This window comes from Vulpes vulpes, chromosome 8, assembly GCF_048418805.1.
Source record: "Vulpes vulpes isolate BD-2025 chromosome 8, VulVul3, whole genome shotgun sequence".
In the NCBI taxonomy this organism is placed as follows: Eukaryota; Metazoa; Chordata; class Mammalia; order Carnivora; family Canidae; genus Vulpes; species Vulpes vulpes.
Genome location: NC_132787.1, coordinates 75,241,690 through 75,255,270, shown reverse-complemented (window position 1 = coordinate 75,255,270; position 13,581 = coordinate 75,241,690). Strand labels below are relative to the sequence as shown.

The window sequence follows — 13,581 nt, the reverse complement described above, 5'->3', positions numbered from 1 at the left end:
AAAGGTTAAATGGGGGTTTGTGGTCAGTGCCTTGAAGGGATCTAAGAAGGGGCTGAGAACATGATGAGGGCGGGAACACAGGAGGGCCTTTCTGAGGCTGCTGTGGGTATGCAGAGATGCGGAAGGGTGTGTGGGGTCCAGTCACATGATGAGCAGGGTGTGGGGTGGCAGGGGAAGACGCTGTTTCAAGAAGAGGGAATAACAGGTGCAAGGAAGCCCTCAGGAAGGGAAGAATTTGGCATGCTTGAGGAAACAAAGAAAGAAGGTATAGAGCCTTGCTCCTGGAGCAGGTGTGAGCTGAGCGTGAGCAAGGAGAGTGGGGGGACACACAGGCCAGCCCTTGCAGCCCTGGAGGCCGTGCAGGAGGCGGGGTTGTAGTCAGAGCACAATAAACAGGTGTAGGATAGACGTGGTAATTGGACTTGTGTGTTGCTGCTGCGTAGAAAGTGCGCTAGAGGGGATAGGAATGGAGTTGGGAGACCACGTGGGAGCTGCTGAAGTCCAGGGAAGAGAGATGACAGAGGAGGTTGAGAACAAACCTAGAGACAGAACTGATGGAACTTACCACGACCCCATGTGGGCCATCTGCATGGAAGAGAAGTCAAGGCTCCCCGACTCTGCTTGAATGTTGGGGTGCATGGTGTCATTTATAGAGATAATGCAGACTGAGCAACGAGTGGAAGTTTGTTTTTAAGCAACCTGTGGGGGCGTCACTGATCAGAATACCATCAGGAGACCCTCGGGCAGAACACCCCGTTACCAATCCCAGTGAGGACGCTGGGCACTTCTGGCCACTGCATCTTAGTAGTGGAGCCACCGAGGGAAACACAGCACAGTCAGGCACCGGACGGAACAACATGTGGCTCATGTAGGGAGGAGACAGAGCAAGATCTGCCTCAGTAGTGGGTGCCAGTGCAGGGTGGCCAGCAGGTGTCTCTCAGCAGCTGACACGGGCAATCCCTAGGTGTGTACCCCTCTCCAACGCCTTCCCATGGAGTCTGAATGTTTGGAAGCTCAGGGTCATTGACATGCACATGTGAGCAGAACCAAAGAACACTCGTTGAGCATGAACCAGGGAAAGGAAGCTCTCCCAAGAGGTGCAGAGGCCGCAGCGGCTTGGGATCTTTAGCACATGTTAAGGAAGCTTCCGGGCCCAAGGCCCATTCTCATTCAGCCAAATGGGGCTCCAAATACCACGTGCCTGAGGCTGGCTCTCCTGACAGAGAAGTCAGGTGGACAGGCGGACGGTGGGAGATACACACTTGGGAGTTACTAGCACAATGACAGGATTGAAATTCACAGACCATGGTTAAGAGCAAGGGTGAGGAGAGTAGAGACAGTCAGTGGCTCAGGACCTGAAGAGCACTGAAAGGTCAGATGGAGAGGGAGGGCCCAGGAGACAGGAGAAGCCCATGGAGGCCCGAGCCCCCAGGATACTGGAAAAGCAAGGCTGTGGCAGTGGATCAAGGGCTTGGAAGGGTATTTTGCAGTCAGATTAGAGCACACTTCACTCAACTGCTGCATATGAGGCCTTTTCTCAGAGATCTTTAAAAAAGGATTTGAGTAGGGGCTCCTGGGGGTCTCAGTGATTGAGTGCCTGCCTTCAGCCCAGGGTGTGGCCCTGGAGTCCTGGGATCGAGTCCCACGTCAGGCTCCCTGCTCAGCGGTAAGTTTGCTTCTCCCTCTCCCTCTGATCGTGCTCTCACATCATCTCAAATAAAAATATTTACCAAAAAAAAGTGGGGGGCACCTGGGTGGCTTAGTGGTTGAGTGTCTGCTTTGGCTCAGGTCATGATCTGGGGGTCCGGGGATCAAGTTCCCCATCGGGCTCCCCGCAGGGAGTCTGCTTCTCCCTCTGCCTATGTGCTGTGTCTCTCACGAATGAATTAAAAAATCTTAAAAAAAAAAAAAAAAAAAAAGATTTGAGTAGACAGCTTCCTTTGCTACAGTAGCCACTTAGTAGTTACTAAGAGGCCAGCTGGCTAATTTACCCAATGGTCGAATGAACGAATAAGGGATTATGTTTAAAAAACTGTGAATTTCCTTGCAGACTTTCATGTAGGACTGTATATGCAAGTTTAGCATCACTTATGTATAGATATTAACACAAGCAAATCTTCATTAACTCTTCCTTCTAAACAGAACTTTAATGATTATGAAGCACTTCCTTATAAGGGCTATTCTGCACTTTACTGAACTATCCCTTTGCTATATCCAGGTTTTCGTAATCATAAATAATGCTAAAACAAGCAATCTTAAAACAGTATTCACTATGGACAATTTCAACTGCACAAAAGTGGAAAGAAATAGTATCATGATCTGTACATACTCAAATATAGCAAATTCCTTTATTATCTTCAAATATCTCATCAGGGTAAAAATTTCTCCAGTTGTCTCACGTGGTTTTAACACTTTGGTTGAACCAGAATTCATTTAAGTGCCACACTACCATTGGTTGATATGTCTCTTACACTTTTTTTTTTTAAGTTTATGGGTTTTTTTTTTAATTTCTATCTTATTTTTAGTAGAGAGGGAGATAAGGGGGAGGGGCAGAGAAACAGAGAGAGAGTCTTAAGCAGGCTCCATGCTGGGAGACCTTTGGGTCTCCTTTGTGGAGACCAACAAAGGGCTAGATCTCACGACCCTGAGATCATGACCTGAGCCTAAATCAAGAGTCAGAGGCTTAAATGACTGAGCCACCCAGGCACCCTTCTCTTATGCCTTTTTTTTTCTTCTTTTTTTTTTTTTTTTTAATTTTTTATTTATTTATGATAGGCACACAGTGAGAGAGAGGCAGAGACACAGGCAGAGGGAGAAGCAGGCTCCATGCACCGGGAGCCCGACGTGGGATTCGATCCCGGGTCTCCAGGATCGCGCCCTGGGCCAAAGGCAGGCGCTAAACCGCTGCGCCACACAGGGATCCCTCTTATGCCTTTTTATAGAAGTTTACTGTCTCCTCCTTCCCCTCCTTTTCCTTCCTCCTGCCACCCCACTTCAATCCCTTGTAGTTTGTTGAAGAAATTGGTTTCTTTCCCACAGCCTTGATTTTGCTAACTTCATCCCTGTGGGGTCATTTAGCGTGATCTTCTGATATCTTTCTCCCCCACCCCAGTTTTATTGACATACAATTGAGATCCAGCACTGTGTTAAGTGTAAAGTATGCAGCATAATGACCTGACCTACATTTACTGTGAAATGATTACTGCACCAGGTTTAGTTACCATCCATCCTCTCATATAGACATGCAAAAAGAAAAAGGAAAAGAAATAGTTTTTCCCTTGCGATGAGAACTTTTAGGATCTACTCTCTTAACAACTTCCCTACACACCAACCCAACAGTGTTAGCTACAGTCACCATGCTGCAATCAAAACCCCAGGGCTTACTTATCTTACAACTGGAAGTTTGTACCCTTTTGGTCTCTGAATTTCTTATAAACTGGTAGCTAACTCCAGAGGCTTGATGAGATCCAAGTGAAATTTTTGTTTTGTTTGGGCCTGGCAGTAGACACTGCTGCTGGGAAGCCGTGCTGTCATCCCTCCTTGTGATGCTGTGCCTTGGGGAGCCTCACTGCTGTCCTCATGTGGACATTTCCCCAGCCTGTTCCTGCAGAGGGACTGGGGGCCATTCCCTGAGCTCTTGTCCTTTCAGAGAGTGTACCACTTTCCCACTGGACGCCAATTTGGCTGTACATCAACTATCTCACATCTTCTTTCCCTGAGTATGTTAAATGTGCCTCCATGTCTTCTGTTGCAGCTGGTTCTGCTGCTGCCATCCATAAGTATCTTGGTCTTCTTGCCCGGATGCCCAAAGGATTTTTTTTTTCTTTGAAATCTAATAATCTTATTAGGATCTGTGCCAGTCCTGGCTTTCCTGGGCCAGTTTTCGCAAGGGCAAGGCGCAGCTTTTCAACACGATGTCTCAGTTGCTGGAGCGCTCTGCTGGCCCAGAGGAACTCTCAAAACTTTCCAGGACAAAGCCCCGTGTTGAGAAGATTCTCATGGGAGGTGGATCCAAATGGAGCCCAACTAAGAAAGTCGGTGCAAATGAAAGAGATGGCCCAGGGAAAAGCAGGAGAGGAGCACAAAAGGGGCAGAGAAGATAAATCCTGAACCATGGGACCCCTGGGTGGCTCAGTGGTTGAGCGTCTGCCTTTGGCTCAGGGCGTGATCCCAGTTCAGGGATCAAGTTCTGTATTGGGCTCCCCGTGGGGAGCCTGCTTCTCCCTCTGCGTGTGTCTCTGCCTCTCTCTGTGTGTCTCATGAATGAATAAAATCTTAAAAAAAAAAAAAAAAAAAAAAGGAAAGAAGCCCAAGGCAGACAGTCTGAAAGCTGGACCAGCCAGATAGGAAAAGTTGTTTCCCCTAAACATGAGGAGCAGAAAAGGACTTTTGTCAAATCCCATACAAACTATTATAAGAAAAAAAGAGAATAAAAAGTCTCTACAGACAATGAGGAAATGCCAGAAAGACATGGCCATGAAACAGATGAAAACTATTACCTAATATTGCCAAACAAGCTGAAAGAAATTTGAAAAAGATAAAAACTATGAAAGGACAGCATAAATAAAAACTAGAAAGCTTCAGCAATGAGGTGATTGGAGAAATGGAAAATCTGAAACAAGATGACAGAACACAGGAAAGGATTAGAAATACAAGAGGAAAAGCAGATCGTGCGTGTAAAACACACAGCCTAGCTCCAGGGAAAAAGTAAGTGCTCGCTAAACGGTAGATTAAAACAGAATTATCCTGCATGCTTTTGGCTTGGCAGCCTCTTTACAGCTCTGAAGTCACCCTGCACTGAACTAAATGCCACAGCCTGGGACAGATGTGAACGTGATGACAACTGGACTTCAATCAGGACGCAGATGGGGCACCAGGCCTGGGCGTCAGGCCATGGAACGCCTCCAACAGTGCACCAAGATAAGAAAGAAAGAGTCTGTGGGGAGCCCGTCTAGAAATAAGAAGCCCGGACAACAAGATCCAGACAGGGAGATGGACCCCAGGGTCCTGGGGCACCTGTGCATTTTTCTGTCAGGCCGATGACCCTCCCTCGCACCCCACTACCACCACCCCCAGGTGCAGCTGGACCCCGTCCGTCCCACTGGAGGCCCAGAGGGGAGAGACAATGGAGCTGCTCCTCCTGGGGCCAGACTGCAAGCTACCAGTGTCGCACTCGTTGGCTCTCTGCCCACCACGTCACAGCCTGTGGTCTGCCCACTCTCAGACTCTGCTGGTGAAGAGCGTTGGGGCTGAATGATGGGCAGAAACGGGAATTTCAAGCTCTGTGGCATTTGTGTGCAGTGTCATTCCAGACACATTCCTGGAACCCGGTCATCTGCGAACAGAACGGATGGGGAGAGCACAAGCAGGCTGAGGTTGCTGAGAAGCTGAAAAGGCTCTGTCCCCAGGGATAAGCAGCATCTGGACGGTCTGGGTCCCTTCACGACAAACAGCAACCATGCAATAGTCCATCTAACATCCCAGCGGTGAGGAGGAGGAAGGGAAGCCGAAGTCCCTGCCAACCCACCCACGGCAGGGCTGCTGTTCTCATCAGGAGCAAAGCACCTTTCTTCCTCTTGATAGATACAGCAGGGAAGGACGCTCGTATGCCAACAAGGCGAGGTCTCCAATTTCCTTCCCTGAGATGCTGTGGTCAATTCAGTGAACTGACAAATCTCTCTCTGGTAGAAAGGGCCTGTGCTCTGTGCATTAAGACTGGGCTAAGGATTCCTAGCAAGCAGATGTGGCCTGAGGCTTTAAAAGAATTTTTTTTTTTTCTGATTAGAAAATTTATTGTGGAAAAGCTCATTATGGTAAACAGAAGAGTACAAAAAAAAGTGTAAATAAAGAAAAATTGCCTGGAATCCTACCACACAGAGAGAAATCTATTAAATTTGTATATATATATATCTCTATAGCTCTCCCACAGGACTGCTATGTGTATGAGCAGAGAATATTTCTCTTTTCTGCCATTGAGGAAATTCAAGAGTCAAAAGGAAGTCTTCCTTGGATGCACAGGAAATGAGCACAGGAGGGCTACTGGGTGGGGATTTGGAGAGACTTCGTTTTCCCCTTCTCTGAAAACTGCGGTGGACCATCTCTCCCTCTTATAACTCCCCTGAATTGGGTTCTTATTCAAAGGGTGTTCTTCCCGGGGCGGCTGGTGGCTCAGTCAGCTAAGCATCTGACTCTTGATTTCAGCTCAGGTCATGATCCTCAGGGTTGTGGGATGGAGCCCTGTGTCGGGATCTGTCCTGGGTGTGGCATCTACTTGGGATTCTCTCTCTCCCTCTGCCCCTCCCCCCGTTTGTGCTCAAAATAAATAAATAAAATCTTTTTTAAAAAAGTTGCCCTTCCTGGGTGCTGGCTGCTAAGGGCAGAGTTGAGGGCGACAGTATGGCTTGACTCAAAGGCAGATGTGTCAGGAACTCGGGGAGAGGGCTTTTCTACCCTTTGACCCCTCTGGTTCCCTGATGTGGTTATCTGGGACGGAAGTTAGCTCTTTTGTGTAAGCAAAGTTTTGGTCCTTTTTATGGAAGAAAATGAAGGTAGAGGGATTGCCCCCTAATGTGAAAGCACCCCAGACTGGGGTGCACACGTGGCAGTCTACCCTGTAAATTAGAGAGTGCGTCTGATGGAGCATAGCTGGGTGACAGGCCAGCTCCTGCAGGCAGAGCTCCAGGTGAGCAGAGTGTGTGCCAAAGGGTACATGGCTTGCCGAATGGTGGGTGGGCTGCAGCTCAGGCCCAGCAGCCCCTCTCCCAGCTCTTGCTGCTCGGGGCAGCAGCGAGGGCAGAGTGGGCGAGCAAAAGCTGAAGTCATCCTGTCATGTGAAGACAGGTAACCAACCCATCTCTGGTTTGGGTTCCTTTTAGAATTAGAACCCACCTACATGTATTTGAAAATTATTCCTTTCCTAGGCATCAGCGAATGCTCCAGCGAGCCTTGTCAGAATGGTGGAACATGTGTAGAAGGAGTCAATGAGTACAAATGCATCTGTCCTCCAGGGAGGACTGGGAGCCGTTGTCAGCACCAGGCCCAGACAGGTATGTGGCTGCTGTGGGGCTGTGGGAGGATGTTCTGCTGCAGAGGGAGGGCAGCCTGGTTGTGGGTCACCAGATGCAGATGTGTCCCACCTTGGTTGCCCACCTGGGGAGAGGGCTCTTCGACTCTTAATTCCTCTGGTTCCCTGACATGGTTATCTGGGATAGGAGTTAGCTCTTTTGTGTAAGCAGAGTTTTGGTCCTTTTTATGGAAGAAAATGCAGGTAGGGGGATTGCCCCCCCCCCAATATGAAAGCACCCCAAACTGGGAATTTGGCCCAAGAGGTTTTGTTGTTCCACCTTCACTTGTTACACATTTTCTCTGCAGTTTGACAGAATGGCTCTTCATTTCAAATGCTTCCCTCACACCCTGTAAAGTCAGTAGTTAGTGAAACTAACCCTCAGAGCTGTGCAACTAGATATTTGACTGATGGTGAGCTTTTTTTTTCTTTACAGATTTTATTTTTACTATTTATTTGAGAGAGAGAGAGAAAGCATAAGCAGGCTGAGGGAGAAACAGGTTCCCCACTGAGCAGGGAGTCCAATGTGGAGCTCCATCCCAGGACCCCGAGATCAGGGACTGAGTGGAAGGCAGACGCTAAACTGACTGAGCCCCAGGCCCCCCTGGTGGTGAGCTTATTATCCACATCTTGAGTCCCAACACATCCCTAGCCAGGTCTAGAGGCTATGAAGTGGCTGTTTTTGCAGATGGCAAGACAATCCAATAAGGAATCTATGAAGGGTCTTACACTGTGCTGTAACCAACATTTCCTATATATAAAAAAAATCAAATCCTAAAGATGTCCTCTTTCCTTGCCAGAAAACTCTGGCAAAGTCCTGTCTTGTTGTCTGGATTTCTATGTGGAATCTTGGTGTGGGGAGGAGGAATTGGTAGTTAACAGCAGTGTCCAGAAAATAGGAGCTTTGTCAGTACTTGATATTCTTGCATCAGACCCAGTGCAAGGCCAGTTTTAAATTCTGCCCCCAGAGATTTGCTGCTTAATTGTCTTGGTTCCATTCAGCTGAGTCAGCCTTGCTGGGAGCTTTCTCAGAAAGAAGCTGCCCTCCCCAGGAGCCCAGAGGCTCCCTGCCAGCCTGCCCCTATCCCTGTGGCTGCTCTCTCTGGAAACAGAGACCAGAGGCAGGGCCTTCTTGACAGCCCCACTGCCTCTCGTCCTACTTACAAACAGGAAGGAAAAAGAAATGGGCCTTCTTTCAACCCAGGTGAGCTGGTACTGGGTTCTGAATGTTCTAAGCCCTACATGTCAGGGTTTCTGCTGTCAGGACCTTAGGCAGTTGCTCCTCAGGTCTGGGGGGGGGACTTTATATATAAAATATCCCCATGACAAGAATCTCCCCAGGGAAGGGGAAGAGGGAGTGAGCAGGTGCATCTGAAGCCAGCTTATGTCCTCATGGTCTCCTTGAACAGCTCAGCAAAGGCCGGGGTTCTTGCTCACCCGGTCTCCCAGCTGGATCCTTCCTTCCCATTGGCTCTGCTCATGTCTGCCCAGCTCTGAGGGGAGCCTCTCTCCAAATACTTTTCTAAATCCATTCACCACTTCCCCCCTATTATAATAGAATATACATACATAAAATTTACCACTTTAACCATTTCAAGTGTACTGGCCAGAGGCATTAAGTGCACTTACCCTGTTCTGCTGCAACCATCCACCTCCACTTTTTCACCTGGCCCTTGAAACAATAATTCCCCATTTCCTCCTCTCCCGGCCTCCTGCTTTCCCAATCTATGAATTTGACTACTCTGAGAACCTAGCCTCAGTGGAGTCACACAATACATGTCCTCTGGTGTCCTCTTCTGTGTCATTACTTTCACTACTGATTCCTCTACCATCTCCCCTAACCTTGAGATCTCCAAATCCTTTGAAAACTTTCAAAAACTAATTTTTTTTTTCTGATTAGAAAATTGATGTTCCTAGGGTGCCTGGGTGGCTCAGTTGATTAAGCATCTGACTCCGGCCCAGGTCATGATCCCAGGGTTCTAGGATGGAGCCGGAGTGGAGTCCGTGTCTCTGATCAGTGAGGAGTCTCCTTGTCCCTCTGCCCCTCCTCCTGCTCAGTCTTTCTCTCTCTCTCTCAAATAAATAAATAGGGATGCTTGGGTGGCTCAGTTCACTAAATATCTGCCTTCAGCTCAGGTCATGATCTTGGGGTCCTCCCCTGGAGCCTCATGGGGTGCCCTGCTCGGTGGGGAGTCTGCTTCTCCCTCTCCCTCTGCTCCTCCCCTGTTCGTGCTCGCTTGCGCGCGCTCTCTCAAATAAACAAAATCTTTAGGAAAATAAAATCTTTTTAAAAGAAAATTGATGTTCTTAGTTTAAAAACAAAAAGCTTAGCTATTTTAGTAAAGTATAAAAATGACAACAAAAAAAGACACCCTACCCCACCCCCTCCAAAGAAAAGTTGTGTTTTACATTCCATGGCTTTAAACTCCGGGGATCACTGTTAGCATTTTGGCGTTTGTTCAGCCTTCGGAAGGGAAAGCGTGGATTTCAGAGCACTGGGGTCCTTCTGTGCGCCGTGGCCGGGCTGCGGGCTCCTGCCAGGTGCTTCTCCCGCCCTCCCGTGCGCCCGCTCCTCGGGGTGGCCCTGGGCGCCTGCGGGTGTCCGGTCGCTCACTGGTCTTTCCTTTCCCTACTCCAGAGTAAGCTCTGAGGGGGGCCGCGCCCCCGTCTCGGTTCTCCTGCGGCCCCAGCCCGGCAGGTGCACTGAGGGTGTCCTCTCCCCGCAGCGGCCCCCGACGGCGTGCCCGGCGACCCTTCGTTCAGCCGCGCGCCGCGCTGCGCGCAGGTGGAGAGGGCGCAGCACTGCAGCTGCGAGGCGGGATTCCAGCTGAGCGGCGCCGCGGGCGACGGCGTCTGCCAGGGTAGGCGGGAGCTCTGGGGGCGGGGCCCGGGGGCGGGGGCGGGGCCCGGGGGCGGGGCCCGGCCTGGGAGGGGGCGGGGCGGGGGCGGGGCCCGGCCTGGGAGGGGGCGGGGCGGGGGCGGGGCCCGGCCCGGGAGGCACCAGCACGGGGGTGGGCGGGGGCGAGTCTCCGAAAGCCCCGCCCAGCTCGCCGTCTAGGTAAGCGGCGACCTAAGGGCCGCCGAGACGCAGCTCTACGCCACAGGCGGTAAGTCCAGGCTGGAGAACGCGGGGGAGCGCAGGCTGGGCCCCGTGTCAGGAGCCCGCGGGGCCCTCCAGACGGCGCGCACCCGTGTCGAAGGGCCTCGCGCCCCCCTGCCGCATCCCGGCCGCAATCCCGCGGGTGGGCGCAGAGAGCTGGAGTCCTGGTGCGGCAGGAAGGCCCCTGCGCTGTGCCCGGCAGGAGGACTCCGCCCCGGCCCCCTCTCTACTTCGCTTTGTGGACCCAGCCAACTCCAGCCAACTCCAGCCAACTCCAGCCAACCTCTCTTGATACCAAAGTGCCTCTGAGAAAAACTCACACCAAACGGGCCCAACCCAGAGAACTGGCCAGTTGGGTGCGAACCGCCTCGTTTTACAGCAGCAGAAACGAGACCCTCGTTGATGAGGCCAGTTTCAAGTGGGGCTGGGACCCAGGCTGGGACTCTGGGCTGCCCACCTGATCGGCCAACCTCTGCAGGGTCCCCCGTTAGTCTTCAGCCTTACACGGAGCAACCCCTCTGGGGTCTACTACTAGGTCCCTGTCACCCCTCCCTTCAGCCCTCTCGGCCCCTGGCTGGGGAAGAAAGAGGCGTAGGCTTGCCATTCTTCTGGGTGCTCTGCTGGGGACAGGGCACTGGGCCCAGCCACTAAGCCACAGTGGCCATCGCCTCGAAGAATTGAGGCACAGCCATCCTGGGTCATGGTTACTGGATGTCCACCTCGTGGCTTCTGGTCATACCGGGCACTTCTGTCTCCAGATGTGAATGAATGTGAGCTCTACGGGCAGGAGGGACGCCCCCGGCTCTGCATGCACACCTGTGTGAACACCCCAGGTTCCTATCGCTGTGCCTGCCCCAGCGGGTACCGGATGCTGGCTGATGGGAAGAGTTGTGAGGGTGAGTGATGCTGCTGTAGAGGCAGGTGGCTGCAGGGCTCGAGGGAGAGCCTGGCTGGTCCCAGACAGTGGCTCCAACACTGGGAAAGAAGGAACAGAGAAGGCAAGGGCTCGTCCATGTGGAATGTGAGAGGAGAGGGGCTTCCCAGTGATGTCCTAGTGGGGTTCTGCTGCAAGGATCCTAGAAGTGGGTAACCTGGGACTGGAGAAGACCCTTCCATCCATCCCCCATTCATCCACACCTCCATCCATCCCTCCTTCCATCCCTCCCTCTCTCCATCCATTCATCCATCCTTTCCTCCATCCATTCTTCCATTCCTCCATCCATTCTTCCATTCCTCCATCCATCCTCCAATCATCCACCCTCCATCCATCTCTCCTTCATCCCTCCCTCCCTCCCTCCATCCATCCCCTCTTCCATCTCTCCAACCATCCATCTCTCCTTCTATCCATTCATCCCTTCATCCATCCTTCCATCCCTTCCTCCTTCCATTCATCCATCTCTCCATCCATCCCTCTATCCATCCATCTCCATCCATCCCTCCCTCTATCCATTCATCCCACAAATGCTCAAGAAGGTCCAGGTAGGTTTGTGCAGATTGGGTTCCAGCTGAGGGGAAGGCAGCAGCAGAGAACTCCTACAAAGGAGAGTGGAGACATCTGCATTTGGGGTGGGGTGAGGCTGAGGAGAAAGCCTTTCCACAAGATTTGACTCTTAAGGGGCCTAATAACAGCCATTGAGGGGAGACTCTAGGGCATTTAGGCTGAGGAGGAGGCTCCCCTGCACGGTTCTGCAGCACTTCCACAAGGTCTGGATTTCAAATAGTTAAAGATGACAGGGTTTCCTGTTTGAAAAATAAGTATTGGGTATTTGGAAAGCTCACCACACTCCAGTGCCTGTTGGGTTTTTCATGTGGTCGTGTGATGGAAGGGACCTTAGGGGATCTTCACCCTTACTGGGTTCCCTTATTTCAGATGTTGATGAATGTGTGAGCCCACAGCTCATGTGTCCCCGGGGGACCATGTGCATCAACACCGGTGGAAGCTTCCAGTGCGTTAGCCCGGAATGCCCTGAGGGCAGTGGCAATGTGAGCTACGTGAAGACTTCTCCATTGTGAGTATAGCTAGGGCCACCCACGACTGGGCACATTTGTCCCTCACCCAGGCCTCTATGGTTGGCCCCCCTGGCTGGGCCAGATTCAGAGGTTCTTAGGAGAAGATACAGTTATATCCAAGGAAAGATGGAAGGCAGGGAGCTGGAAGTCTGGCTTCTCTGAACTTCCATTTCCCTTTGGTGGTTGCATTTAATGCAATGCTGCTGTGTGCAGCAATAACCCAGTTTGCCCTCATAGGAGTAATGTTCCAAGTGTTCCCTATGGACATGGAGGATGATGGATTATAGCCACCTTGGTGCAGTACTGTTGGGCATGGGGGTGGCCACTGGAGAGAAGACTGCTGTGGTGATGTTACCAGGAGGGTAGGTAGATATTACACAGATTTGGGAGAGGATTGCTTCCTCATGTTCACTTGGCTAATAACTGGGCATTTCCAGTCACACTGCATGTCCTGTGCACTTTGTGTTCTATTGATCTACTTTTCCACTGGTTTAGGAGGTTTGAGTTCCAGTAATCTAAGCACCTAATGGTTTGTGTTTTTTTTTTTATTTTTTATTTTTATTTTTATTTTTCAAAAGGTGGGAGACAGGCCTTTCAGGAGAATAACAACAACTATCACAAAATACCTCTATTTTCTTCTGAAAGAGATCACAAGAGCCTTAGCATTGTCTTTAGAATGAATTAACTTCACAAGTTCAGATACTTGAATTGCTTTCTGGGCTAGAAAGAAGTATCTATGCTGCTTTCTGGCAGCATAGAAGCATCAAGAAGGTCAGTGGCACTGAACAGTGGCAGTTATTTACTGAGACCAGAGGCAGCAGGATCTTCCTCAGAAGTCACTCAGTGAAGGGACTGTATGTCATAGCCTATGGGGACAACCCCGATTATCAGCCAGGTGCAATATTTGACCTACATAACTGTGATAATATGAGTCACTAAATATGCTAAATCATATCTGTGTGTTGGATAAAGTAGAAAAATATCAGAAGCACTTCCACAAGATCCTGATTCCAAATGGTTAAGACGAGGTTTCCTCTTTAAGAATAAATACTGGGTGCTTGCAAAGTTCACCTCCTGTAGAGCACCACATTCCAGAGTTTTGCCGGCTACCTGCTGGGGTCCCAGCATTGCTGAGAGAGGTCTTGGCATGTATAGAAGGGGTGCCTGGTTTGAATACCAGCATCACTACTTAATCTTCGTGGCTGTATCTGTCTGTAAAAACTACAGTAACAGCATATATAAATAAATATACGTGGACATGCATACAGATGCAAATGGGTCGGGGGAGCACTTCTTCCCTGGCCACACCTGCCGCCTGCCCCACTCACTGGCCAGTAGCTTTGAGTGCCTGTGGTGAGGGGCTGGTGATGGAGGAGGTCACTCTAGTGGCCTCTGCAAGAAGGCAATG

At 50.6% G+C, this 13,581-nt stretch overlaps 1 protein-coding gene across 2 annotated transcripts in view; it reads left to right on the top strand.

The window, feature by feature from the left end:
- Window positions 1–13,581, top strand: part of FBLN7 (fibulin 7) — a 48,487-nt gene that overhangs the window by 30,382 nt on the left and 4,524 nt on the right. For both annotated transcript variants that reach the window (XM_072767145.1, XM_072767144.1), the window contains exons 4-7: window positions 6,921–7,046; window positions 9,790–9,924; window positions 10,922–11,059; window positions 12,034–12,172. In XM_072767145.1, the coding sequence (XP_072623246.1) occupies window positions 6,921–7,046; window positions 9,790–9,924; window positions 10,922–11,059; window positions 12,034–12,172 (538 nt within the window). The remainder of the gene's footprint in view (window positions 1–6,920; window positions 7,047–9,789; window positions 9,925–10,921; window positions 11,060–12,033; window positions 12,173–13,581) is intronic.